The sequence below is a fragment of the Penicillium maclennaniae genome (assembly GCF_028827695.1).
Source record: "Penicillium maclennaniae strain IBT 15551 chromosome Unknown utg000006l:1.0-2513246.0:1.0-2515036.0, whole genome shotgun sequence".
Lineage (NCBI taxonomy): Eukaryota > Fungi > Ascomycota > Eurotiomycetes > Eurotiales > Aspergillaceae > Penicillium > Penicillium maclennaniae.
Window position 1 is genome coordinate 952,466 of NW_026623218.1, and position 26,835 is coordinate 979,300.

The 26,835-nt window shown below is 50.8% G+C and overlaps 12 protein-coding genes across 12 annotated transcripts; 7 read left to right on the forward strand and 5 right to left on the reverse strand.

The window, feature by feature from the left end:
- Positions 1–82: 82 nt before the first annotated feature.
- N7477_006580 (cytochrome c oxidase subunit VIa) lies at positions 83–899 on the forward strand (the record flags this gene model as incomplete). Its single annotated transcript, XM_056968243.1, has 5 exons — positions 83–263; positions 356–380; positions 463–622; positions 690–697; positions 854–899. The coding sequence occupies 5 exons, from the start codon at positions 83–85 to the stop codon at positions 897–899; spliced, it is 420 nt and encodes a 139-aa protein (XP_056821039.1).
- A 507-nt stretch (positions 900–1,406) lies between these two features.
- On the reverse strand, positions 1,407–4,013 carry N7477_006581 (putative anaphase-promoting complex subunit Apc5; the record flags this gene model as incomplete). The annotated part of the gene is made up of 7 exons (XM_056968244.1): positions 1,407–2,130; positions 2,181–2,317; positions 2,370–2,476; positions 2,530–2,653; positions 2,710–3,124; positions 3,175–3,268; positions 3,323–4,013. 7 exons carry the CDS (start codon positions 4,011–4,013, stop codon positions 1,407–1,409), a joined length of 2,292 nt encoding a protein of 763 aa, XP_056821040.1.
- Positions 4,014–4,184: 171 nt separating this feature from the next.
- On the forward strand, positions 4,185–5,200 carry N7477_006582 (phosphoribosylaminoimidazolesuccinocarboxamide synthase; the record flags this gene model as incomplete). The annotated part of the gene is made up of 3 exons (XM_056968245.1): positions 4,185–4,334; positions 4,391–4,766; positions 4,824–5,200. 3 exons carry the CDS (start codon positions 4,185–4,187, stop codon positions 5,198–5,200), a joined length of 903 nt encoding a protein of 300 aa, XP_056821041.1.
- Positions 5,201–5,398: 198 nt separating this feature from the next.
- N7477_006583 (CIA30 family protein) lies at positions 5,399–6,647 on the reverse strand (the record flags this gene model as incomplete). The annotated part of the gene is made up of 3 exons (XM_056968246.1): positions 5,399–6,148; positions 6,205–6,425; positions 6,473–6,647. Coding segments are annotated over 3 exons (1,146 nt in total), but the record flags the coding sequence as incomplete, so codon positions are not given.
- Positions 6,648–8,150: 1,503 nt separating this feature from the next.
- On the forward strand, positions 8,151–9,184 carry N7477_006584 (uncharacterized protein; the record flags this gene model as incomplete). The annotated part of the gene is made up of 3 exons (XM_056968247.1): positions 8,151–8,281; positions 8,333–8,465; positions 8,546–9,184. 3 exons carry the CDS (start codon positions 8,151–8,153, stop codon positions 9,182–9,184), a joined length of 903 nt encoding a protein of 300 aa, XP_056821043.1.
- A 297-nt stretch (positions 9,185–9,481) lies between these two features.
- On the forward strand, positions 9,482–10,324 carry N7477_006585 (uncharacterized protein; the record flags this gene model as incomplete). Its single annotated transcript, XM_056968248.1, has 1 exon — positions 9,482–10,324. The coding sequence occupies one exon, from the start codon at positions 9,482–9,484 to the stop codon at positions 10,322–10,324; it is 843 nt and encodes a 280-aa protein (XP_056821044.1).
- A 2,206-nt stretch (positions 10,325–12,530) lies between these two features.
- Positions 12,531–14,269, forward strand: N7477_006586 (fatty acid desaturase; the record flags this gene model as incomplete). The annotated part of the gene is made up of 2 exons (XM_056968249.1): positions 12,531–12,733; positions 12,784–14,269. The coding sequence occupies 2 exons, from the start codon at positions 12,531–12,533 to the stop codon at positions 14,267–14,269; spliced, it is 1,689 nt and encodes a 562-aa protein (XP_056821045.1).
- A 733-nt stretch (positions 14,270–15,002) lies between these two features.
- On the reverse strand, positions 15,003–16,003 carry N7477_006587 (uncharacterized protein; the record flags this gene model as incomplete). The annotated part of the gene is made up of 2 exons (XM_056968250.1): positions 15,003–15,710; positions 15,788–16,003. 2 exons carry the CDS (start codon positions 16,001–16,003, stop codon positions 15,003–15,005), a joined length of 924 nt encoding a protein of 307 aa, XP_056821046.1.
- A 1,370-nt stretch (positions 16,004–17,373) lies between these two features.
- Positions 17,374–19,365, reverse strand: N7477_006588 (uncharacterized protein; the record flags this gene model as incomplete). Its single annotated transcript, XM_056968251.1, is given in 3 exon segments — positions 17,374–17,790; positions 17,807–17,885; positions 17,909–19,365. 3 exon segments carry the CDS (start codon positions 19,363–19,365, stop codon positions 17,374–17,376), a joined length of 1,953 nt encoding a protein of 650 aa, XP_056821047.1.
- An 82-nt stretch (positions 19,366–19,447) lies between these two features.
- On the reverse strand, positions 19,448–22,146 carry N7477_006589 (mediator of RNA polymerase II transcription subunit 12; the record flags this gene model as incomplete). The annotated part of the gene is made up of 2 exons (XM_056968252.1): positions 19,448–21,501; positions 21,555–22,146. The coding sequence occupies 2 exons, from the start codon at positions 22,144–22,146 to the stop codon at positions 19,448–19,450; spliced, it is 2,646 nt and encodes an 881-aa protein (XP_056821048.1).
- Positions 22,147–23,570: 1,424 nt separating this feature from the next.
- Positions 23,571–24,331, forward strand: N7477_006590 (uncharacterized protein; the record flags this gene model as incomplete). Its single annotated transcript, XM_056968253.1, has 8 exons — positions 23,571–23,607; positions 23,664–23,714; positions 23,790–23,821; positions 23,875–23,891; positions 23,951–23,962; positions 24,029–24,126; positions 24,185–24,201; positions 24,254–24,331. The coding sequence occupies 8 exons, from the start codon at positions 23,571–23,573 to the stop codon at positions 24,329–24,331; spliced, it is 342 nt and encodes a 113-aa protein (XP_056821049.1).
- A 535-nt stretch (positions 24,332–24,866) lies between these two features.
- On the forward strand, positions 24,867–25,644 carry N7477_006591 (translation initiation factor eIF1; the record flags this gene model as incomplete). The annotated part of the gene is made up of 4 exons (XM_056968254.1): positions 24,867–24,894; positions 25,126–25,200; positions 25,301–25,393; positions 25,445–25,644. 4 exons carry the CDS (start codon positions 24,867–24,869, stop codon positions 25,642–25,644), a joined length of 396 nt encoding a protein of 131 aa, XP_056821050.1.
- Between the last annotated feature and the right edge of the window lie 1,191 nt (positions 25,645–26,835).

Sequence of the window (26,835 nt, forward strand, 5' to 3'; positions counted from 1 at the left end):
CACGGGAAATTCAAGGTCCACTAAAGCGGCTTCGATTTCAACGTACGATCCTCTCCCCTCCAGCCCAACAGCACCAACCACCATGTTCTCCCGCAACGTTGCCCGCTTCTCTCAGCGTGCCTCGCAGCAGGCCCGCCAGGCCCCGGTCCGCCAGACCGTCCAGCGCCGCTTCGCCTCGTCCGAGACCCAGCCCTCGTGGATCGTCGACAACGAGTTCAACCGTGAGCGCTCTGCTGTCAAGCACCACGCCGCCGCCACCAGTGGTATGTGAACACCCCTCAATTGGCTCTTCACCGAGCTTTCCGGCCTGGCGTTCAGACCCTGAGAAGCTTGTACTAACGCAATGGCTCTACAGACCTCTGGCGCAAGCTGTCGATCTTGTATGTTTTTGCCTCGTGCAGCAGGGACCCATTGTCCCACACCTCGAGCTATGCAGAACATCACTAACCATTCATATCACAGCGCTGTTATCCCCTGCCTGATTGGTGGCGGTCTCAACGCCTACAACCTCTGGAGCGAGCACTGGGAGCACTGGGAGCACATGCCCCCTCTCGAGGAGCGCACCGAGTACCCCTACCAGAACATCCGCTCCAAGAACTACCCGTGGCGCGGCGGTGACAAGGTTGGTTCTCATTCCCCGTGTTGTATGACCTTTGAAGAATACCTAACTAACTCCACTTCCCACACAGACCCTCTTGTAAGTCTCATTACACCTAATTTTGATACCTGAGTTCCAGCAGAGTGTCAGATCCTGTCCCTTTCGAATACACAATTGGAATTGCAATTGCAGCATGCTGAGCTTTTGATTGGATGGAATTTCTGTCCGAGCACGATGGCTAATCTTTTCTCGCAGCTGGAACGACTCTGTCAACTACCACAACCCCGACAAGGCTACCTAAGCAGGTTGCCCTTCCAATCTCTAGCTGCAGAAGCTTGCTCAGCGAGCTGCCAACTGGAAGAATGTCTTTTGTTCACAGTTACCTGTAAATTTACCGGGAAAGAGCCAAAGTCCGAAGCTTTGGGGGATGTACTTGAGAGAATGAAGCGAAGCCCGTCATTTCCGCTATTTCTTTTGTTTTTTTGTGCTTGCCTAGATCCAATGTCATTTGGCTCGGGGTTATCATACCTTGAAACCGCTCTGAAGGGAGTAGCCTGTAGCCCTAGAGGTAGTACTCGTCGCCCAGGAAAAGAAGTTTTGACTTGTACCAAGTAAGAAAGATGGCCCTACTATTCAGCATGGGATACATCTACTTGAGCAGCACACTGATTGGAAACTTTGGGGTCAAAAACAGACAAGATGCAAGTTATGCGTATCATTTCAAGACGAATGAACCCACCCAACACCACCACCCAGAACAAACCAGCGCCTCTAATAATACAATCCCCAGAAAACCACCTTCAAACCCTCAAATCTCTGCCCCGCGCCTCTTTCTGAGATCAAGATACTTCGCCGCATAGTCATTAGCCAGCACCGGATCCCCAGTGAGATGCATCACAGTAGCCTTCTTGGCCATCATCTCCGTCTGGCCCAGGATATCCTCAATCTCTTCGTACGCATCATACGCAAAATCAATATACCCCAGCGCCCGATTCACATACTCTTTCCGAACGGGCGTACTCTCCTTCCCCAGATTTGCCCACAATTCCCCAGCAACGCCCATATTCGCATCCACAAGCATTGAATACGCGCGCGCGACGAGCGCAGAATCCTCGCTCTCTAGAATCTGAGGCATGATACTTTCGACTAGCTGGTTCGCAGCGTCGAACTCGCGTAGACTGAGGAGAACAGCGGAGAGGGTGACGATGGCTTCCCACAGGTCGAAGAGGACCTTTGAGCGGTGGGCGATGCTGGCGGCGCGCATGGCGAGGGAGAAGCCTCTTTGTGGTTGGCCTGATTTTTCGAGGATGCGGGCTTTTAGACAGAGGAGCTGGATTTGGGAGTGTACGTCGAAGTTCTCGGGTTGCATTGAGTGGGCGGCTTGTTCGAGCATTAGGAGAGCGCGGCCGTAGTCGCCTTGGCGGAGGGTGTGTTCGATTGTGTAGAAGGCTAGGAGGAGCCGCATGTCGAAGTCAAGGAGTTGTACGGCTTGGAGCTGGGAAATAATGTGTTCGACTGCTACTTTGTCATCGCTGAGGGATTGTTAGCGCGGTTGGTGGTGATTGGGTTGGTGATGCTTTACCGGCAGATTTGACGGCGGAGCTGGAGGAGGCCGGAATAGTAGGTCCAGGCGTTGTTGTACTTGAAGGCTCGGAGTCTTTCGGGCTCGATCTTATTCATGCGCGCAAAGGCTTCCTTGTAGTTACCCTTTTGTGCCAGCTGGAAATCGAGTTAGTTTTTGTTCAGCAATGGGCCGAAAGAGTCGGCTTACGATTTGGCAATTGCGGAACGTGAGCTTGACGTAGTCGTCGTATGGTTGGCCTTCGTTGTAACATTCGCGAAACACTTCGGTGTTTAGCCAAGAAAGGTGAGTCGCTCCTGCAGGCTAGTGATTAGTGGTATTCCATAAGTGAGAACTCGAGGGCAATTACCTATCCGAGCATACATGGCGCTCTGCAACAACATGTACGCACCCGTAGGAGTTGAGAGGCTCTTGGTCACGTTGACGTGTGATGCTCGCACGAATGATTCGACAATAGACGCGAGACTCTCTCCCTAGAAGCGGTCAATTTACGTAGATCCCTGAAAGTCAATGACAGCGGTGAGCTTACCTGTTGCATTTCCAACTTCGCCTCGCTCAGTATTGTCGTACTCATGAGTGACCACATGTCAGTCTCCTTGGACTTGGCCTTGAGGAAGGCGAGACCTTCTTTTTCATTCCCCAGCATACCGCTATTTTGCACTTCCCGCATCTGCTCCGGAAAAGCTTTGCCGAAGTGATAGAGCCAGCTCATGCAGAAGTTGAGGCAATTCATATCATGCGACTCGCGAGCAATAGCAACGGCTTCTTGTACGGCGGAGATAGCTTCATTGAAACACCCAAAGTCGGCTTGCATGATAGCCAGATTCAAAAGCGCAAATTGATATGCGCTTCGGTCAAGATTGCTGTGCATGGTGTAGTCGAAGTATCGATGGAGATTGTCAAAGGCTGATGTATAGTCACCTGCTCGCCAAGCGTCCAAGTACCTAAGCTGCGTCAGAACAAAATGAAACACAGGGGTTTTAAAAGAACCTACTCCAGGTAATACATGAGCACCGGCACAGAGGACTCGGATGTCATAATGTGTTTTAGCTGGGCCCTCATCTCGTCGGGAACTCTGCCTCCAAGTCCTGCGATTGTCAGCCTCGGCACCATTCAATAGGATTAGAGCCACTTAGACCTACTCTGTAGCTCTCCAACTTGGAACTCAACCAAACGCTCAGCATCTTTAACGCTGACGACGCCTTCCTCCTCGTCATCTTCGATGTTGCCGTAGACCACTTGGGAAAGATAGCTGTTGGACTCGAGGAGATTGACATCGATAGGAGCTTGATCATGGGACGGATTCCTTCGAGCCCACATATGATACGTAGGCAGGCGGTATTTCACAAAGCTAGACCACAATTTTACGGAGTCATGGAATTGTAGCCGAGTGTATTCAAGGTAAGCCCTGCGGATAAAGGCTCCAAGAGGGGAGCTCCGCGACAAGCGCATGCCCTCATTCTCCGGAGCGAGTCCGTTGTCTCTGTCCTGCATCAATTGCTCACGCGTCTTGCTCAACAAGGACGGCAGGACATCGCTGAAGAACTCCTCGAGAGCATCGAGCGAGTCAAGCGACCAGATCCTCTTGAGAAACAGATCCCACAGTGTTCTTCCTGGCACCGAAGACTCATGACCAGAGAGTACCTCCTCAAGCTCGGCGATGCTAGGCAGGTAGTGTTTCTCCCATTGCTTATCGGCGGGATCTAAAGGGAACAAACCCGCGGTCAAGAAAGACAACACATGAATCGCGGACGAATTTGGCACGACACCATCCGTGTAGACAGTGATCAAACACAGTAGAGAGATCCTCCACGGTGTCAGATAGCGGGTCATGTTCGGCAAAGTAGTCAGACATTGAAAAGACGTGTTGATGCGAAAGCGCGTTGATAGCTCGATGAGTGCCTGAGGCTGCCAGGCCGCAATCGGTGCCCCGCCAAAAAAAAAGGCAAAGATGACGCATCGCGGAATTTCTTCTTTCATTCCTCTTCAATTGGACTGACCATCATGGCTGAAGCTTTGGCAACTACGGATCTGCAAGGCGCATTGCCCCTTGTCGCCCGCGGCAAGGTGCGCGACCTGTACGAGGTCGACGACAAGACCCTGCTCTTCATTGCGACTGATCGCATCTCCGCCTACGATGTGATCATGGAGAATGTACGTTTGCTCAATTGAATGGTGAAAGTGCTTACTGACGTATTTTGCATATATAGGGAATCCCCAACAAGGGCGTTCTTCTCACCCTCTGCACCAAGACATGGTTCAAGATCCTGACAGAGGCCGTCCCCGGTCTGCGCACCCATTTCCTCACCCTCGATCTCCCTCCCCAGATCCCCGCTTCGCTGCGTCCGGTGCTACAAAACCGTAGTATGCAGGTCCGCAAGCTCCGCATCCTCCCCATTGAGGCCATCGTCCGTGGCTACATCACCGGCTCCGCTTGGATAGAGTACCAAAAGTCCGGCACTGTGCACGGCCTGGCGATCCCCGCAGGTCTGCAGGAGAGCGAGGCCTTCCCCAACGGTCCAATCTACACCCCCAGCACCAAGGCCGAGCTGGGCGAGCATGATGAGAATATTCATCCCGACGAGGGTATGTGTTACATCTGATCTTGGAGTTGATGTTGAATAGCTAACGTAGTCCACACAGCCGTCAAGATTGTTGGAGAAAAGTACGCCGCGCGCATTGCTGAGCTTGCTCTGCAGCTGTACAAAGCTGCGCACGCATATGCTCTGGAGCGTGGTGTTATCATTGCCGATACCAAGTTCGAGTTCGGCGTTGACGAGGAGACTGACGAGGTCGTTCTGGCTGATGAGGTCCTGACCCCAGACTCCTCCCGATTCTGGCCCAAGGACACCTACGCTATTGGCCGAGGACAGGCGAGCTTCGACAAGCAAATTCTGCGTGACTGGCTGGTCAAGGAGGGACTCAAGGGTAAGGCGGGTGTTCGCATGAGCGATGAGATCGCGCAAAAGACCGCCGAGAAGTACAAGGAGGCTTGGGAGAAGATCACTGGGGGTAACTAAAGCAGACTATCGAAAGACTCGCTGTATATTTCGGGAGCGCATCTCCAATGAATCCTATGTCTTCTTATGACTCAATGGTCAACAAATAAAAATATCAAGTCCAATGTTTTACATACATGCTTGCCCGGGCTGTAATGGCAAGCAGTCGGAGTTGTCGCTAAATTAATGTACAGTCTGCTGTCAATTGCAACTTGCAAATCACTCATCCCATTCGGACTTCAACCCCTTCAGACCCTTGGCATCGGTGCTTTTTTGTTGATCGGTTCCCTTGGATTTCTTGTTACGTTCAATCCAACCCGACTCAACTCCCTCATCAACCGACAGCGCATCCGCACCGCAGATCCGTCGCTCCTCCTCGATTTCTGCCTTACTCATTCCATTCGTGGCCCAGATCTTATGAATGCGCAGATCAAACGGACCCTCAACACGGTCAGTAAGACCAATACCAATACTCTTGATCCGCTGACGGAGGAGTGAAGTCTGTGGTTCAACAACGTAGCCATGATTCGTCCTGACGAACGAATTGAACGGTAGAAGAACAGTCTCCCATCCTGTGCCGCCAGAAGTGGTTGCTGAAGAAGAGGATGAACCGATAATAGTATACTCAGGTGGGATCTCAGACAGAGCATCTGGAACGCCCTGCGGAGCGGGGTATCCATCGAGGTCCTCATCCTCCAATGATTGAACACGCCCGGGTTCCTGCCCTTCCGTCGCATTCGCGTATGCATTTTGGTATACACGGTGGTGTCGGGTATACAATCTGTGCTGGTGGATATCCGTTTCGATGACGGAGTCCGTCTGGATATTGACAGTGTATCGACGGCCGTCTGATTTGACGCGGAGAGCGAGGTAGGCGTAGGGGTCGACGTCCCAGTACAGACGGCCAAAGAGCCACATGCCGCGATCCTTGTTGCGGAAGGCAGCGTATCCTGTTGATTTCAGCATCAGCTTCAAGGCCGCGGTCTCGAGTCGTTTTCGATTAGTATCGTACCAGTTCTCTCGACGCGCCAGTTATCAGGGAGTTTAGTGGAGATTGAGCCGTGGAATCGAGCGTGTGGCGGCGTATTAGTCTCAGGGTCTCCGGGCTCGTAATCGATGCTGGCTGTGCTGTATCCGCCGACGACGCGGTCTGCCATGGTCTTGCAACCCTGGACAGTCTCTTTGTCTTGGAAGTCGAGCATCACGTAGGGCTTGGTCGGAGTGGAAAGAGTTTCGGTGTTCCATGCTGGGCTCGTTAGCTATTTTCGAGCTCGAAGATCAGGGCGAGGCTACCAATTCTTGAAAGGCGGCCGAGCTCCTCGGCGCTGCGCCTGAAGAAGCCGCTCTGAGCGGCTAATTTCCGAGTGGGAATCATGGTTGGTGTGGCGGGATGAGAAGAGGCCGCAGGGAGAGTTCTCAAGAAGCTCGAGGATGATGTCGCTTCCCGAGGTGGCGTGAAGACTACCGATCTGCCGCGATAAGATAACTCCGAACTACATCTTCTTATCGCTCTCAGAACCAGAAGACAGGCCAGTTGTACATTTACGGATCTTTTTGTTAGGCCAAAACAAATCAACAGGAGATTATTGAGGACGTAAAATAAAATCTCGAAAGACTGAGGCTGTTCATGGAGCGGCTCGAAGTGTCAGAGCTTACCTTGCGGAATCGTTGAGGTATGTATTCAGGTGCCTTGTCCGTTGAAGCCAAAGTTTGAGTTTGAGTTTGAATGTTAAGGTATGCGTTATGATTCTCCCAAGTATTAGTGTCCAGGGTATCCAAGGTTCGTGATTCCGTGTGCTAGCCCACAGGGCAGTGAACTCCTAGCCGAACGCGTAGAACTGAAAGAGTGGGCAACGGTCTCTGGGCGGGTGAGATCAAGCTTCCAAGGCCCTTTTGCAGCTCAGATCGCTGAGCATTTGTGGCTCGATAGTCGCAGGATTCACCTGTGGGGGGTTATCTCCCGAGCACTCCTCTTTTTACTGCGGCGCATCTACTTTTCCCAAGTAACCAGCCCAACGATTCAGTCACCGAAACATGGTCGTAAATGAATTGTTGTTGTTGTCCAGATTTGACGGGAATCGCGAAGTTCGCACCGTATTGAACTACCTTTACGCTCTTACTCGAATCCTGGATATGCCTCGAACTGCTTTCAAAAAGGCCATGATATACAGCAGACTAGGTATTGGCCAAGGGAAATTCTATTCCTGTATTGAAAGCCAGCAGTTCGGGATCAAGGGAGATTTTATGACAAGCTCTGACAAAGGTGGCTGGAGAGGGGGAGGAGGAATCGGCTTGGGCGATATGATCCTGTTTTCTCACTGAATTGTCCATGGGTTAGGCATGTATCTACCTCGAATATCACTCAAGTTGTATTGATACACGAGGAATACACCCCAGCGAGAGATGTACTTGTCATGTTCTGCTGTTGTAATTCGAGCAAGGTCTTCCATAGTTGACCTCGACCATGGTCGAAAGTCGCTGCATGACCGCGACTAAGCGATTCTGGATGAGCTGCGCCGAGGAGTCACCTCGGTCAAAACATGGAACCCTGGATATCGCTGTAGATCCCAACGACGGAGAGTTCCCATACGGAATACAATCGGCCGAAAGTTGCGTCTAAACCTACTACGCACTTGTAGTCGTAGGCCTTGCAAAGGTTTGGTACTGAATCAAATTGGCCCCAAAACCCTCGACCCCAGGACCCAGCCATGGTTCATGGGCTATTTCGCAGCTTGAAGAGGGTGCGGGCCCCATGTACATGAAAGGGCTTAGTCCTGGCTCAGATGAGACAGCGAGGCTCAAATAGTCGGCGGAGGAAGACTCGCGATGCTGATAGTCCTTTTGCTTCTTCGTAATTTCTACACATCCTCGTCTCATAAACAGCCTTTCTGGCAATCTACACTCGCTATTGACCTCTTGATAGAAAAGCGTATCATATACACCATCTGGCACAAAAAAATACATACACAAGATGAGCAACGCGTCGTCGGTTCCCAGCGTTGGGACGCAATATGCTCGCCGAGGAGATCGTATCCAGGAGGAACCCTCAGCCAAAAATGCCCAGGGCCTGTTCTCTCCGGATGCGTGTATCTTCGTTGGAAAGTAAGTAGCTAAGCTTATGAAATAATCACCTGTGTACTAACCGTGTTCCAGTCTCTCGACCAAGGTCCCAGCTGATCAGTTGGCCGAAGATCTCAAGAGAGTCTTTTCGCATTTTGGGCCTTGTCATGTCAAGATTAAACAAGACAAGAAGAGAAATTTACCCGGTGCTTTTGTACAGTTCGAGGTATGATGTGTAGTTTCTGTCTATCTTTGAATTCAAGCTAATTGATGAACAGCGGGTTGAGGATGCTAACGCAGCCTTAGAAGGCGACCAAAGCACCGAACTACATGATCGTTATCTCCGAGTTGAGAGAGCAAAGGGAAGACGTAGGCACAGGTCGTTCCTTCCCAACTCTGAATTCTGAACTGACAAAAGTAGGAACGGCTCTTCTCGGTTTCCGCTCTGGTGCACCCATCTCCGAACAAGAAGTATTATCTGTCTTAGGGGGACGTGGTGTTCTTGAGGCCTGGACAACAGAGCCCCATCAGTCTGGAAATTGGGTTTCCACTGTCGGTAAAGTGACCTTTGCCTATGTGGATGACTGCAAAGACGCCATCAGGGTCAGTACCCCCCTCTCTCCTGCGAACCACAACTTGACACCTCTCCAGCATTTCTTCAAGGATCATACGTATTACCTATCACTTCTCGACATGGATGGAAGTCCGCTTAAGCCTGGCTCGGGGTCGACGAGCGATTCATCTCAGGCAAGACCATACAACTCGCATCAGTCATTTCGGGGCAATCATTCCCAGCGAGGATTCAACGGTCGTGGAGGGCACCGTAATGGACCCCCACGAGGTGGCTATCGTGGGTTCGCTCGATACCGCCACTCTCAGTACCACCAGGAGAATATGCATCCTCGGGGTGGAATCGAGAACAGTCACCATCGTGGGGGGATATAACTATGGCCCCAACATGATCCATGGAATGCCATACGGTGATCACCCACCGTTCTACTCCCATCAATCGCCAAGCAACGGCTTTGCACCTCCCCCATTCATTATCAATGGCCAGCCAATGTACGGCAATCCTCATTTACCTGGCCTTCCCAACAGTCACCCCCGCCGGGGACCTTTCCCTCCAATGTCAACAATGGTCCCTTCATTGTGGGTGGCCAGCCAATGTACAGCTCTCATCTACCGGCTTGCTGGGCCGAGCCTTATCAGCACAACAATGGATATTATAGCCCTTCATGCCAAATGGCCAATTATCCCGATGGGTACTTCAACTCGGACCAAGGTTACAATGAGTCCTACCCTCAAAATGGGAACCATCTTACAATTCCGCATAATAGCAATAAGATCACGCCGCCCAGTACCATTATCTCATTCAAGGAGGACGACAGGTCGAGCACAAGCTTAGAAGTAGCCACGGCTGATGGGACAGACAAGAAGCCCCGAGCAAATGAGGGCTTCGAGCCCGAGGGAGACACCGAGATTGAAAGCAAGGAAGAGACTGACAGAAAAGCGGAAACCATGACCGAGACCAAGTTGGAAGAGGATATCTTCAACCTCAGGGACCACGAAAGGCCCCGACTGATTCGTGTTCACAGCTCCGACACTGAGGATCAAGAGCTTGACGACGATAAAGATACTTCAGTATCAGACAAACAGATAAAGTCAAAGCAAATGTCCGAGCCCGGGTCAGAGTCTAAGTCAACAAAATCACCTCGACCCGTTCCAACTCTGGCACAGGTAGCAGGAGAAGTCGACGAAGACTACACGACCCCTGAGCCCACATCAGAGTCCGACACGACGCCTGAGACCACTCCCGACACGAAGGAGGAAGCTCCTCGCACAGACAACATGCTTGACGAGTGCTACGATCTCAGTGACTGCGACAGCAACTCAAGCCCGTACAACTGCAATCGCAAATCCACCGACGAGGATTACCAGCTGCGAACCGGAAAGACTATCGGGGAATACATTCGAAGAGGAGTCGAGGATCTTCAAGGCGACTACCCTCAGGAACTGATGGACGTCGTAGCGCGCGAGATAGCGGCGGAGGAGCAAGAAAAGGAAGAAAAGAGAAAAGATTTGTAGGAGTAAGAGCTAGAGTGCAAGAATCATCCGGTTCTGCGGTCCGGGCTCGACCTTATGAGGCGGGTCAATGGCGCAAAGCTTCTCGTCAAGTCTGATTCAGGGCGTTATTAGGGTCACCGCGCGGTGGTATCAATTGTCGGTAGTTTTACGGTTTTTCGATTTGGTGGTCTTATTATGTTTTACCTTCCTGCATGTCATTTCGCTTTTTGTGCTTGATATTGTTCAACGTATGGAATATGGTGTTTCGTTGTCGCAGGTCCGCAGTCGCACACAACTGTATGCCGGCACCGCAACAAAAGAATATAGCTAGACAAATCGGATACCTTTATCGAAATGCTTCCAATATCCTCGTGGACGCAGAAGAATTCCTCGAGCGAAGTAGGGGTAAAGCCTGCTGTTGCATCACTTGTGTGAGTCGTTAGCCACAGCACGTGGGAAGAGTTATCCGCACTCTAGCTATTAGGTGCTCCCTTTACCAATTGTAGACTACATGAAACAAAACTGACTTAGAGGAGTATACTGTTTATTATTCTTCCGCTAGCCGGGAAAGGATGATCGCAAGTCATTGTGTATTGCTGGCTTGAAGAGTCGACCTAAACTACGCTATAGGACGAACACGATGGACATGAGGTCAAAGAAAAAATCCAAAACATCAGAATAGTACAGTTGCCACCAATGGCGTCTAGCCATACGCAGGCTCGGCAAAAGTTGCTGTCGCTTCGATGGTGAGTAGGAACGTCGGGAGTAGGAGATCTAATTCATCCAGACTAGGCGAGGCATCAACGTGTTCTTTTCTTGGCCCTCGTTATGGTCCTTTTGCGGCCTGACTAAATAAACTCTTCTTAAATAAGTGATGTGAGTGAATTTATGCCGACTAGTCCAAGAACGGCCTTGTGAAAAAGTGAGCTAGGGCTTCCCCTGGAAACTAATTGAAGTTGATCGTGCACAAGGAAAATTTCAGTTGACCTATACGGATACGGCGTATAACTGTCCAGACTAATTTCTAAAAGTAACCCATTCGTATTAGGCGAGAAGACTAATTACGACGCACAATCTATTGGAGTGGTGAGACCGGCCCCCGCAACTACCAACTGCGGTAGTACCCCAGGAGAGCCTCCAGGGGGTCCCTGTGTAGTGGATCAGGAACGTGGCTAGATCTAGTACGAGCATCTCACCGAGAAAGGCAAAACTCCCTGAGTTTACGTACGAGGGGTGGACTTCAACCTGTCACCCCTTAGACGGCGGGGCTGAAGCGGCAACAATCTAGATGGAGACGTACCGAGGCAGATCTATTCGCCTCTTGTCTCACCGTCGGCTCAGTACGAGCGTTTTGCGTTCAAGTGGTCCCCTCGTACCAAATTTATTCAACTGGCTAGGGCCGTGCCAAGGGTTGTCGGAGGTTTCGCCACTGCGTACCTAAGGTCGACGACCGTTATGGGATACGAACGGCCCACCAACAATTTTAGCAATTTTAAGCAAATTGAGCAATTGAGTAATTGAGCAAAATAAGAGTTGTCTCGAAGCCCCGACACCTGTCACTAGGGGAAGAAAGGAAGCTAGTTTTAGCGAACGGATCAATTCCATCGACCAGGGGAAAAGGTCTGTAGGTTTAAGCTTGTTCTAACTCAGCGAGTCATAATCCATGAGATCGGACTACGCGTCGGCTCAGGCCCACTTAGCGAATCACTTCTACCTGGTGTGACATTCGCTGGGGCCTTCGACGCAGAGACCGAGTCCATAGACGCCACCGTGGACGGAATGGTCGCCTCTCCACTACTCTTCGACCATATTCCCCTTAGAATATCCCCGTGGGCTTGACTCTGTGTCCACATCTGCCTCAGTGCGGCCCACTACGCCGTACACTGCCCCCATTAGGCTCTGAGATTGAGGGGATCGAGACGTCTTGCGCTATGGCGCTGAAATTAGGTAGCACAGTAAATGGGGGATTTGCTGGTAGGGAGTCAATGTGCACTGTAACTACCTTCCCTCTATGTTTGGCCTGCACTTTCACTTGTTTCTCAGGTGATCTCGCGTAGCTCCATTATCCCAAATAGTCTTAAGAGAGGTTTCCATTTTATCTTGTATATCTATCTGGTCCTTTTCCTCGTTGCAGGATTTATGTATCCCTGTTTCTGAAATCTCTAAACAGAATCTTCTGCACTATAACTCTTTCTAGATTATCTTGTCCAGTTGTCATCCACCACCGATGAGCAAAACAGCTACCCGGGCTACGGCCAGGGACAAAGTCCTCTCGAGGCGCGAGATTGAAGGTATGATTGCCGACAACAAGACAATCATCATCGTCGATGGTAAAGTGCTACGACTGGATGGCTGGATCAAATTTCACCCCGGTGGCTCCTTGGCCATCAAGCATATGGTTGGCAAAGATGCTACCGACGAAGTCAATGCGTAAGCATCCAATTCTTCTAATTATTCCCGAATATACTGACAGCATACAGCCTCCACTCACAAGAGGCACGTCAACGCATGAGCAAGTTCCAGATTGGCTCCATTGAGGGAAGATGGACCAACTTTCTTCCTCCTATTCAAGGTGGTCAGTTCCGCCCATACAAAGGCGATGAATTTGAAGATGGTGATTTTTCAAGCTCAGAATTATCTGAAGAGCTTTCACCTCCGCCATCTCCCATTTTCGACGCAGAAGACGCCGGGTTAAGACGCAGACCTTCGATCTCATCCTTATCCTCCGCAGTCAGCAGCATACCCCCTTCAGCAGAAGAAGTCAAGGTCGAAGAATCAAAAGGTGCCTACGTGATGGACGCTCGAACTCAGGCCGAGATTCTGCTGGATGAATCCAAGTATCCTCCTCTCACAGCCGAATACCAAGAAAACATCACCCAGAAATATCGCCAGCTCAACGAGCGCATTCGTGCAGCAGGTCTGTACAACTGCAACTACTCCGCCTATGCCATCGAAATATCTCGATACAGTCTCCTCTTCGGCCTCTTTCTCTTCTTCCTGAACCGGTCCTGGTTCTGTCTCTCCGGCCTCTTCTTAGGATGCTTCTGGCACCAATTAGTCTTCTCCGCCCATGATGCTGGCCACATGGGCATCACACACAACTTCCAAGTTGACACCACCATCGGCATGATCATCGCAGACTACCTGGGCGGCCTCAGTCTAGGCTGGTGGAAACGGAGTCACAACGTCCACCACATCGTGACCAACTCCCCAGAGCACGACCCGGACATCGAGCTGATGCCTTTCTTCGCTCTATCTCATCGGTTCTTCGGTAGTCTGCGCAGCACATACTACGAACGGATCATGGCCTATGATGCCGTGGCTCAGGTCACCGTCAAATACCAACACTACCTTTACTACCCAATTCTCCTCTTCGGCCGCTTCAACCTCTACTTCCTGAGCTGGGAACACATCATCGTCGGCCGTGGACCCCGCCACGGCGCTGGCTGGTGGCACCGATGGTTCGAACTCGCCGGCCAAATCTTCTTCTGGACCTGGTTCGGCTACGGTGTCGTCTACCTCAGCATCCCCAACTGGTGGAGTCGAATCGCCTTCGTCCTGATCTCCCACATGGTCACCGCGCCGCTGCATGTGCAGATTACCCTCTCACACTACGCGATGTCGACCGCCGATCTCGGTCCCCGGGAATCTTTTCCCCAGAGAATGCTCCGCACCACCATGGACGTGGACTGTCCGACGTGGTTGGACTTTTTCCACGGTGGGCTTCAGTTCCAGGCCATTCATCATTTGTATCCCCGTATCCCGAGACATAATCTGCGCAAGACGCAGGAGTTTGTGAAAGAGTTTTGTGAGGATGTGAATATTCCATATGCCGTTTTCACTTTTTATGATGGAAACAAGGAGGTGATTAGTAGGCTTGGACATGTTGCTAAGCAGGCACGGATTCTGGAAGAGTGTCGGAAGAAGTGTGCTGAGCAGGGTATTTTTGCGGATCATCATCATTGACACTAGAAGGCTCGCTTGATGCGAGATTGGGTTTTGCGAATAGGGGTGTTCAATCAATACTTACAGTACTTCAATTACTTTAAAGCTGGGTCTATACTTTACAATGTTTTTATTTCATCAAAGTCTCGGGCATTGTGTTGCCTAGTTGCCTAGTTGCCTAAGAGTCTCTCAAATACATGACTTCAAGGCTCATTCTTCATATTCGTTCCTTCACATCGTCTCAGCCGTTTGGCCATTGGCCCATCAATATTTTCCAATACCCTGTTTGCCCTGAGGTATACTGATGGAAGAAACCCGACAGCTCGATAGCTCAGTAATATCTTTGGGATTCTGATCGACGTCTCCTTCAATTGGAGCGACAGCGCATGCTACACGTCTGTAAATTCATGAAGCGTGCCTCTTAGCTGCTTACGAAACGCACCAGATCAAATATATTCTGCTTTCACATAATCCCCGCCGTGGACCTTACGGCTCACGTGGAGTTGAACTCTTAAAAGGAAGATGGCCGTGTATATAGATGAACAGACAAGCGTACCGTGAGAAGTATACTCAACGAGCATAATCAATAAATCCTGCAGACCGCCTTGGAATAATCGGTCAAGACAAGTAAAGAAATGCATTATCGGCGACTCTCATCGCACACATCAAACGAGAGTCCTGGAAGCCTCAGAGATACAACATCAGATCAAGCTGCCGCATGAGAACCAAGTATTCACGGAAAAGTGATGCACTCTCAGCTACCTAGCCATATATCCTGCTCCTCTCCATATCCATAGGGAATCCACGAGTCATTAAAATACTTCTGCAAAACAGTCTGCGGATAAGTCATATCGTCGACACAGTATCCCCCGCCGGTGGGTCCAATATGAGGACAATGAATATCAGGTCGGTAATGCACCATATGCTCATGAACCTCCCGGCACAGCAACGTATTTCTACCGAGCTCGTAACTTTTCCCGAATCGCACATCCTTGGTCAAAAAGTCATAACAAGCGGCCGTATCTGTATATTGCTGGTTTGAGCCGGTACAATACTGCTCGTGCGTGGCACAGATAGTCGTGGCCAACAAGTCGGATACATAAGCGACGGCCTGGTCAGAAGAGGTAGCGTTGATCTTTGTCGCTACACCGCTGATCAAATAGTCCACCAAGTACTCGAACCATCGGAAGACGGCGTCATACTGGATGATCTTGCCATCCGCGTTCCACTCGATCCAGGTGTCGATGGTGACCGGGATGACGATGCCAAAGGTCGTCGCGTTGAAAGTGACCACGGTTGTCGCAGATGCAATATTATCGTTGGCTGCGAACTGAGTGATGTTGTAGGCGATTGGAACACCCACGAGACTCACGTGTGTCGGGTCTGAGAAGAGACCGAAGATATATTCACGGTTTAGTTCGTCGCCGTCGAAGGTACGGGTGATGTCGACACGGCCTTGGACCTATGTTTTGTTCAATTTTGCTCCTGTCAGTATGTGCTGCGAGACCAAGGTCGTCTTTGGCGGAGCGTTCAACCTACATTTGTGTCGAATATCGATGACTCGTTACCCTGTGTCTGGTTCACGTTGGCAGGGTATAGAAACGAATCCCAGAAGATCTTTTCCAGCTCCCAGAGCTGATTGAAAGTATACGTTGATTTTGGAATGTTTGGAGAATCCCTTGCACACGCAACGGATGAAAAGAAGGGCAAGATGATCGTGAGCAAGGAGCCCCACGAAATCCACAGGAAGTTCATGTCGATTTCTGAATTAAAGTAGCTTTTGAGCTCTCTTTAGATAACGAGCAGAACTAATGAATGAGAAAAAGGAAAGGATTCTCAGAACGACCTGGTGTAGGTTATTTATTATTCGAGGCATGCCACAGCGGGCCTCACGAAGAACGCCAGAAACGACCTCTGCTGCCCCCGCCGTAGTCCATCGCCACTGGGGGGTTTGAATATGAGAAAGCTACGTGCTGATCCTCGCTAGGAACTTTGCAAACCCAGTGATCCAGACTCAGCTAGCTAGTATATAGTATTTAGCGCACTGAACATTCTGACTCGAAGTAGTTGAGGAAATTCACGTTTTCTGTGTAACAGGTAGATCAATTTATGAAAACCTTTGACAGGAATGAACGACGGGCACAAAGCGCAGAGCCTTTTTCGGTAGGGCCCCGAAAGTATATGGAGCTAGGGGTCTGGCTAGCCCAGAAATGAGGGGCTGAAGAGCTCCTACATACTTGGGCAGAGTTGCAAACCGGGGCAATCTTTCGCCTCCTTGCAGATTTTCAGACCGTTTGGCAAAATCAGGTCCAAAAACCCAATGAAACATGTCAGTGTATTGCTCATCAATTGGTCATTGATCGTCATGTCGGCGGGTCCCCGTCATTATCATCGTCCACCTAAAGCGGCTCATTGGTAGGAGAGACAAATCACTGAAGACACTCTCTTCAACAGACGCGTAAGAAATGTGGCTTCTAAATTCGATTGAGTGGAAGTGTCAGGGCGTTAGCTTGATCTAGACTTGAACTGGGCCACTTAAATTCAAAGTATGATAACCGTTGAGTGGCGACATTTTAGAGATATCTCTAGAGTCCACTGATTCCAAATATCTCGATGATTTGTATATATCCTAGGAACATATATTGACATTGGTTTCCCGGCTCGAAGGACAATTTCAAATTGTTAAAAGAAGCGGTCTGCATATATTTCTAGTGCTTAGATGACCGTGGACAAGACTCGAGACGAAACATGATAGAATAACCAAGGCCCAAGTCTGCCATGAATTGGATACATTTATAACCCCACTCAATGCTATGCAAAAACCCCAGGCGTACAAACTGAACTCATCCCAACAACGCCGGGATATGGGAAGATGAAGATATATATACAGAAACAAAAACAAAATACCTCACAGCGAATGCGCTGTCAATGCGTGCATGACAAATATGAAAAGGAGTAAACCTGCGACGCAAGAGGGACAGCAACAAGATAATCGAACATCAAGTAATGATGTGATATGATGCAGTGCGAGGCTGATGCGTGAATGCTAGCATGAGATAGGAAAGAAAGATATGCAGGATGAAGATGGTGAGAAAGGGGAAGGTGTGGAATAGCGTGTGTGCTATTTAAACCCTGACGCGTCGCGCATCGAAGTAGCCCAAATTCACGGCTGTGTCATTGATGCCCACGAAAGGCGCCGCGTCTTCCAGAAGCTCCCAAGGTCGAATAGCATAGGGACCAACGATCCGACCACCGCGTTGGAGACGCAGCCGGCTCAACAAATTCGAGCCCTCGCTCGCTCCAGCAGACAATGCCGACGACGTTGGTGGTTGCTGCATGCCTCCTGAAGAAGGGAAAGTGGCAGGCGACTGAGTAGGAGTTGACGTGGACGCAGCTGGAGAGGCCGCCGAAGTAGATTGAATAAGCGCAGTAGCATGAGAATCCGCCACAGGACCCAAGAGATAGAGGAAACGAGAGTCATTTTGGAGCGGGACGAATGGGGGGGCATTTCTCTTTAAGGAAGCGGGCACATTGGTGGCGGACTTCGTCTGAGAAGACGTCGATCAGAGAAGCAGCGACGTCGAGAGCATGGGTTTGAAGCAGGATGCCTGGGCAAGGACGGTAGTCCTCGACGGTGCTAGAGCGGGGAAAGTAATCCACCCCCGGAAGTGACGGATTACGTCTCCTGGAAGTCGGGATAGAGCAATGCAGAATATTGAGATCAGGACACGAGACTGGTTATGGGTGGAATTGATCTTCAAGGTGGGAGATGGCTGCATGAATGAGGCGCGATGGAGAACAACCATTCTTAAGAGGGCGGAGAACCAGAAGACGAGAGAGCGTTCGAGACTGGTTCGTGCTTGAGTAGCTGGGGACCCGGAGTGCTGTTCACTGTTGTTGAAATTGGCTTGCAAAGTAATAATCTTGTAAAGGAGAGAATCCATCTTCTCTATAAGAACCGAGGCAACTGGAGGAGCTCCGGACTCTGGAATGCTGCAAGCGAGCTGCTCAATAATGGTAAGGTATAGCTTAGCTGAAGTCAAAGATGAGGCGCCGCGTGGCGCTGTAGGGGTATCAGTAGGTTCTTCTAGTAGCGGGATAGCAAAGAACTCCTTCTCAGCGCGTTCACGAATCTGGCGTATGGCGTCTGGGTTCATAAGCGCAACAAGATCCACCCAATTGAGATTTTGTGCACGGGAGCTTGCCACGACACTCTTGAATATCGTGTCCACGATACTATTGCGATTATCGGTCTCTGGATCTCCAGTGAATAAAACTTGAAGCTTTAACTGGCAGAACGGGAGCGAGAAATCATCCGTTGTACCAGCAAGCTTCTCAACCTCTGAGATTACTGAGTTTCCTTCCTGCGAATCGACGCCAAGTAATATGTTAAGCGCCCGTTGAAAAACGCCAACGGCTGCCGGGTATTGATCAAGAAGCTCTTGTATGCATTTCTGGTTAGCACTATCAGGGTTCTGCACCAATAACTGCCTGAGTAGTGCCACCATAGATGCCTCCAACTTAATTCGCTTGCTATCGCTACCGTTCAGAGAGGTCGCAGCATTGCAGACAATTCTCAGGGCTTCCTCGGAGTTCTTGGAAAGAAATTCCTGTTGCGCCAGTTGAAATCGATAAGAAACCAAATCGAGATACTTGCCATTCTCGACACGAGACACAAGAAGCTCGACAAGATCTGAAGGTAAATCCTGAGTATTGGGAATGGGCGCTGATAAAGAACTAAGTCTCTTAACCAGGGACAAGAACGACTTAATGGTAACACATCCAACCCCTATCAAAGGTGGAAGCATGCGGAGCAAGGTGGCGCGATCTGGAGATCGAAGATGACCACAAACCCAGCGAGCCAGGATTCCGTCGAAATGCTTTGGTTGGAACGACCGTAGCTGTGCCAGATAGCGACAGGTGTCATTAGCGGAAAGCTTTGCTTTGCCATCGTTAGATTCCAGGTGCTTAGTCAAGGTGTTGAAAATCGAATCCAAAGTAGGCTCGTCCATGACATTCCCAGACAATAGCAGCTGGTCCAATTTTTCACGGAAGAGGGGGTCCGTATTGACAAATGCGTCAGGGATATGGTCTGATACTGGTGAAGATGCGGCCATTATCGACTTATTTTCCATGCGAGAAAGGTCCTGGCGAAGAATGGAAACGGTATTAAGCTCATTGGGAATCCGGAGACCAAGTTCAATCAATGAAAACATGAGGTCTCAGACTGGGTGCGCCGAAACGCTTCAGGGCCGCATAAGCATCGACCAACTTGCGAAACAGGTCGGCAGTAGCACCAATGACGGACAGAGAGTCAAAATGAAAGTTTGTGGTATCGGCAACAGACGCGAGAACAGTACTGTCATGGGAACTTGAGGCACACTTCAACACGTCTGCCAGTATGGAGATGTCACCAAATGTCTCTAGAATGTCGCGGACGCTGTAGAACTCTTCCGGCGTCAGTGCAGACACCGATATGAAATCATCCCCTGGGAGACTAGCTTGGATAGGCGGCGTCTCGCGAGTATGTTCAGCAACCCCGCGTCGGAGCCATTGGCCGATTTGCCCCTTTACGGCCCAGGTCAAGTCTACTGGCAAGGACCTGAGCGACAAGTCATCATGCATCTCCACATCAAAGATTTCCGGAAGGCGCTCGCTGATAAGATTCTTGACATCTGCAAGCATTGCAGTCTCATCCGATACAGAAAGACCAGTGCGAGCCAGCAACGTGCTGCGCAGATTTCCAACGTGTTCTGGGAGACGACTGATGGGCAGTTCGGCGATCAATCCAACGTCATAGGGCAGGTCGCGCGCGGATTGCCCTTTGCTTGAAGAATAGCTCGTGGCACCCTTTGCCATGAGCCACTGCAAGTATCGACCAACCGAGAATGTCTGTGACCTGACAAGCTCAGAGATCACATGGTAAACATTTTCCATATCCAGTTTCTTGGTATCTCGAAAATGAGTGAGGAAGGAAAGTACATGCTCGTCCACATCTACGCCGCACGATTTCCACTTCCGGAGCAGACGAGCACCAACATAGACTCGACAGATGCCGTGACGGAATGGAGTCGCAAGCCACTGCAACAGCTTGGAAACCAAACTTCGCCCGTCGCCGACCGCATCCAGACAGGCTGCTGAAGCGGCCGGGATGTCTTGTGCCGAGCGGATAGAATCGAGAAGACGAATGATGCGTTGCTGAGGGGAGCGGTGTTTAGCTTGTTTGGGGTTCCGAGGTCGCTGGACACGCGCATTGCGTTCCGCGATGCTCTGAAACAGAGCTCGGTCGACCTTGTGGGAGAGATCGAGGCATGATGAGACCTGGTTCTTGTACATCTCCCAGGTATTTGGCAAAATCATAGATGATGTATGTTCATGGACAAGCTTTTTGATAAAACAACACAGCCGATCAACCAGAGGCTGCAGAGTCTCCAACTTGGCTTCGGTGCACAGACGCAGCTTTGCGAGCAAAATTTCGGCCAAGCGCCGACCTCTGCGCCTATACCGCATGATGTTGATCCAGTATATACCCAGCATCAAGAGCCAGACAGGGACGGTCACAAGAGACGCTGCCTCGAAGGATGACAAGAACCATTCAATGAAATGATCGTGGTCCAGCAGATTCTCAAAAAACAGACGGGCAGTCAGGCCAATTGCATAGGTCATCCGGGCTTTCCAATCCGTAGATTTGGGTGAACTGAAAACTCCCTCAATGAATTGGTGAACGTTCGTTGTCCAGTCTCGAACCCACTTGGCTTCCAAGCCCACGGCCAAAGCACCACTCGTTCCTTTCCGTTTGAACGCACGAATCTCATTGGCACCCACACATTTTGCAAGCCACACTGCTCTTGCCACAGGAATCCATTTGCCCAAACACTGATCTAAAAGAACTTTGCCTCGGATACCGTGGGGGATGGTTCGGCTCAGCTTGCGTAACGGTACAGATGGGTTGGCAAGGTCTCGAAGCCAACCCTCTCGTTTATTATCGGTGAGCGTGACTCGTGGCGGCGGCTTGAAAGTAGAGGGCGCATGGATTGTGTTGTGGTTTTGTCGTTTCTCCAAGGCAGCGGCAAAGACGGAGGAAAGCACATGCAGACTCGTGCGGTGCTTTAATTGTCCGTATAATGCAGGTCGCGCGGTGTTAGATTCATTCTGAGAGACTTGCGTACGGTCATAATAACCTTGTTTCGCAGTTTGTTCGTTCAGAATGTCTTCGGGGTGGTTACCAGTCCAAGGAGTGAAATCGGCAGCTTCTAAATGCAGAGGTTAGACAAACGACCACCTCTCGGGAAACAGTTTCACTTACTCTCGCCATTCAGCTTTGGAGCCACCGAAGGAGTTTCGATGCGGTATGGTATTGTCGAGACCTTCTTTTCCGGAGAGCTGTCCCTGGATTGGGACCCCGGGTCTTGACGATCGGACGGGGCGCTACTCCAGGCCGGGATAGGGAACGGAGGGGGCGACGAATTTCTAGTTCCCTTCGCGTTCTCACCTCGATTATCGCTGCCCGGGATCTCCGACATGACGGCCTGGAAAGACCACAGCGGGCGGCCGCGCCAGGAGAGCGGAGGTCGCGAACCCGCGCTTCCTGGAGTACTCCTTGCCTCGGCACTGTTCACTGTCGGTGTGTCCCCCACAATCGAACTTCCTGATACATCGAGTTTCGGTCGTTTCGGCGGCGGTTCTCCGTGCGACTCGAGTCCGCCGGTTAGATCGACGACAGCCGGCTGACGAGTCTGAGGTGGCGGCTGGGGGTGCGACAGAGGCGGCTGGGAGTTGTCCAAGAGAGGATCATACTGGCCCGACACCTGGGCCATATCAATCCGTCCGGGGCCACCACTGAATGATCGCATCTGATGGCCCCATGATTGGCCGCCGGCAGAGGAATGGGGTATCATCTCGGGCTCATTTTGGATCGGTATATAAGCAAAGTGGTGTCATTTGAGTCGCCCAGCAGATGGCAGTATAAATGCAGGCACGCAATATATATTCGAAATGCAAGCGTCGCAGGGAAGAGTGGCTCAGTGCATCGGCGCGAGGGTTAGGAGGCGATGGATTGACCGTGAGTTGACAGGATGGGGCCTAAAACGGCGAATCGGGACGGTACTCGGGTATAAGGATATAAGAGTCCCGGGTCGAGCGTCAACAGTCGAAACTCACAGAGTCAAGGTCCAAGATGCGATCGAGACATGAATAGAGAAGAATGGCGCTATCGGGGAAGGTGTTTATGGCAGATAACGTAAGTCAATCCGTCGCCCTCCGTTGCTCCACTGGCGATCGACGGGTGGTGTTTTCTACCTCCACTTTCCAGATTGCATGATCGTGGTATGCTGGACTACTTTTAGGGTTCTATGCTGGTATCCCTTTTGCCGAATTTTCACGTCGGATGCAGTTTCACCTTTCGACCCCCAGATTCATGTAGATTTGTTTTGAGCCGAGGAGTTGCCGAGTGGCCTCGGACTTACTATCATGGGCTTCAAGAGGGCATTGACTATTGACACTAAGCTATCGACCGAATCTCCGATCCCTCGCCCACTTTGCCCTTAATGTATCGGGTGCCACACGGTCAGGTTGTAGATTCCCGGCAAATGGCCTTCGCATCCGCCTTCCGGAATCAGCCCATTCCAGTTCCTTCAACACGGAAGCCGGAATCAGCCCCGTGCTCGGACCCAACGAGCACAGAAAATGACATGGACACTAGCGGATGGCTCAGAGCTCAGGGCTCGCTCAGGGCTGTCTTGGTTCCAATTCTCTTACCGGGGTTTCGATTCTCCCTCTCAGCTCGTCCACATTCCGTCTCGGCCCACTGTCGGCTTAATGCATTACACGTGAGGTTATCGTACGGTCGAGCTTCGATCCTGCTCCGGGCCCAGGGTGGCACCATTGGCGCCGACATGTCGTGTGTCGTGTTTGACTGTCGTGCACTCGCAGGCCGATTGCTGTACCGTCTGTCACATCGATCGGCGCATCATGTTCTGCTTGTCTCACCGACATCTTGTCGCGTCAGATCTAGGGATCGCCCGGTTCAGCGATCCGATTCGACGGACTCAATTCCTTGACACGTAACCGAGATAAAGAATGACTATCTTTATCAGGAGCATGATCGTGAACCGCGTACCCCTGTATAACCAGGTATCTAGATTGCGGTCGTAGTAAGCAATAGCAATCGCAACAGTCAGAGCAATAGCAATATGCAGTCCCCACGATTTCCGGAGTTCCAGAGTTGAGTTCCCCCAGTCTAGTCCCGCTCGGGCAATACCTTGGCGCCCGGGGGGGCCACCTCGAGACTTCCCATCTCCCACTCACCATCACTCAACTCACAATGGCCTCAAACAAGGATATGCGGAGGGCTGATCTGGGTAATTTCCCGTCTCAGCTACCCTTAGGCTCTCTGGCTAATGTTACACCACCACAGCGATCCCATATGTCGACCCGCCTAAGAGCACCAGTGATGCCGACATCTCCAGTACGCCACATCCCCGGTGACACATTGCGCTTTGAGATGAGAGAAGATGAGGACCTGACTGAAAGACCTAAATAGGCACAATGTCGAGCACGATGCCGATGGCAGCGGTAAGTCCCGCCTTGACCCCTAGGACCGGGATTTTGCTAACGTGCGACCCAAGATGTTCACGCGTAACAGGTGAGCTGATGTGGTTTTAATGGAATAATGCAACACTGTTAACAACAGTCGCCGCACAGAATGATTGGATGGTGAGTGCTTCCGCGACTACCGCGTTTCGTCGAGTTTCGAGTCCGAGTCCTCTAACCTCGACTCAGGGTGTCCTTTGTCTTCTCCCTCCAGTCCTGGCTCGGAGAGTCCGAGGAACAGAAGAAGACCGCCGCTACTCCGGCCTACATGTCTGTTGGCATGTCCTGTTCGTCGTCCCTGTCCCTTTTCCCGGTCGAGCCAAGCTAATCTTACGACCACTCTAGTGATGGCTCTCATTGTCGTACGTTCATCTCAAATAATCTTTTCGCAATTCTTCCTAATCGTTTCGGCAGACCTACTTCCCCCTCTTCATGCCTCCTCAGGTTGCGAAGGGTGCCACTGCTGCTGGACCCCCTACGCCCTCGCCGTGAGCCTCCGAGTCCGCGTCCGAGTTCTCGACCCTCCCGCCTTTCCCATATATGCGAAAGCTACGAGTATAATTCAATTCTCCGTACCTCTTCACCTCTCTTATCAACTCACTCTGGGGGCAGGTGCTGTCACGTGGTGGTCAGATCGGACGATCCGATCGGGGGGACACCAGTGCGCTAGTGGGTTCATGCTGTACCAATACCCGAAAGGCTTCAATGCCTGTAATCACAAAATACAACAGACTATCAAAGCCATTTCATCCCCATGCCAAAGAACGTCATAAATTAGACAACCCTGTAAAAAATAGCATGAAAGTCCGCGCATGTACTGCATTGTGAATCGCTTAGTCACACACCGCCTTTCCCCACAACGTGAGTGGCTCAAAAGGCTTTGCCGCTCTTCTCTCTGATTCTTCTACCATCAGTTTCAACTCCCCTCTCTCGCCACAGCTTCCTTTTCAGAGATAATAAATCTCCCCTCTCGTTTCTCTCTACCAAAAACCGCTTTCAAGGGCTTTTACGACAAAAGGCCGAGTTTATGTCCATCGAAAACCTCAAGTCCCATGGTAAGTTAGGTCGCCACCTGCCCCCCTCCAAAATGAGCGCGTGTCGAGCCCGCCTCGACACAACTGCGCTCTGCACGCCAGATTCTGTGATCGCAGTTCGAGTGATACGCTTCGCAACTATTTGAGTATCTGTCTATCTGCGCTGGGACTGTCATCACTGAGCCGCAACAATCTACGCCCTGGCGGGGTAAATTCAGTACTGGACCGGGCTGACATGTCTTTCTCTCACAGACCCCTTCGCCGACGCGGACGAAGACACCGGCGAGACCAAACAGTCTCAGGACTACATCCACATTCGGATTCAGCGTAAGTTAACATTTTGATTTTCTCACTGCTGACCGTGACGGTCGCGCCGCATCGGCGGCTTCAAAAGGAGGCACACGCTAACCGCCTTTCCCATATACAGAGCGCAATGGTCGTAAAACTCTGACCACTGTTCAGGGTCTCCCCAAGAAGTTCGACCAGAAGAAGATTCTCAAAGTCATTAAGAAGAAGTTTGGTACGCTTCCCCCTCACTGTTGTGTCATATCACTCGCTAACCTAAACACAGCCTGCAATGGCACCATCGTCGCAGACACTGAGATGGGCGAGGTGATTCAGCTGCAAGGAGATCAGCGTAAGGATGTTCAGGATTTCTTGACCGGCAAGGAAGGCCTCGAGCTTGATGCCAAGACCATCAAGGTGAGCATCCGTCCATCCCCAAATTTCCAAGATAGATCTAACCCCACATTCCAGGTCCACGGCTTCTAATCCCGTCACCGTCACCGTCGCCATGCCTTGTTCCGGTCCCCCTTCTCCCCAGTCTACTTTGCCCTGTGAGCGGTGAGATAGGAAGCACGCAATGTGTTCTTCAATCGCCGGCCGTGCAGCCGGTCCGTCTTTCGGACCCAACCTGCTTTCAGTCACCTCTCAGTGCCTGGCTTAGACAGGGCCCACGTCGACGCGGCACGCCTCTTTATTCCCTCATGCATGATTGACAGAAGCGTGCCCTTCGTTTTTCGACGTATTTCATTTTTAGGACAGGATCATGATGGAATGAGGCGTTGGTAGATACCCATATCTGCATAGACAGACGATGCTATTTTTCTTTATTGACCACTTTAATGAGTGCTTCCACTAGCTTTATTGTTATTATCGGGACTGCCTGGTCACAGAATGACATTGTGCAATTGTCACTTTCTTGACTGCGCCGAGGAGATGGGGTTTTGAATTTGAAAGATGCCTTGTTGATCTGCCTAAGGTCTGCGCGTCCGTGTTCATCTCCTTCGTCTTGCTCTTTGCTGTCCCTTGCCATTTTCTCAGTGCTATTGCTTGGAGACAAGAATTCGAACTGTTTATCAAACCATCAAGAGACCTGTAGACTGTAGTTGTAGGCCCGCCAAACTGGACCTCCGTCGTAGGAGCGAAGACACGAGTCAAGGTACCCTCCCAGGCTTGAACTAGTTTTCGCTAGGGATGTTTTCGCGTTTTCTTTTTTGAATTCCAGATGGAAGACTAATTTTGTAGCCGCTTGACTATATTGCCTGGATGTTATGAACCCTTCTCCAGGGACTTGGCAATCATTCAACATAATTGGTGCGAATTTCAAGACAGACTGTACATTGCGAGAGTCTGCAGGTTCTGTAATTGGACTTTGGGGTCATGAGAACTATTGACATGAATGATTATGAAGGAAATGCTTCCCATTATATGGCCTAGGCCTTCACAGTCGTCAATGAAAGCGACGTAGCCTTCCAACTTTTCATTGTTATGTACAAGTAGGATAAAGAAAGTCTCAATGGAATAGATTAGATCTATCAGAGATCGCTGAAAAAACGAGAATCAAACAGCTTGCCATCCATGGTTCAAGCCTGATGGATAGGGAATCCCGGAACTGTACAAGAAACCAATGTTATCTCCAACCTAGAACTACCAGGGCTTGAGCACCCATAAAGGCACCCA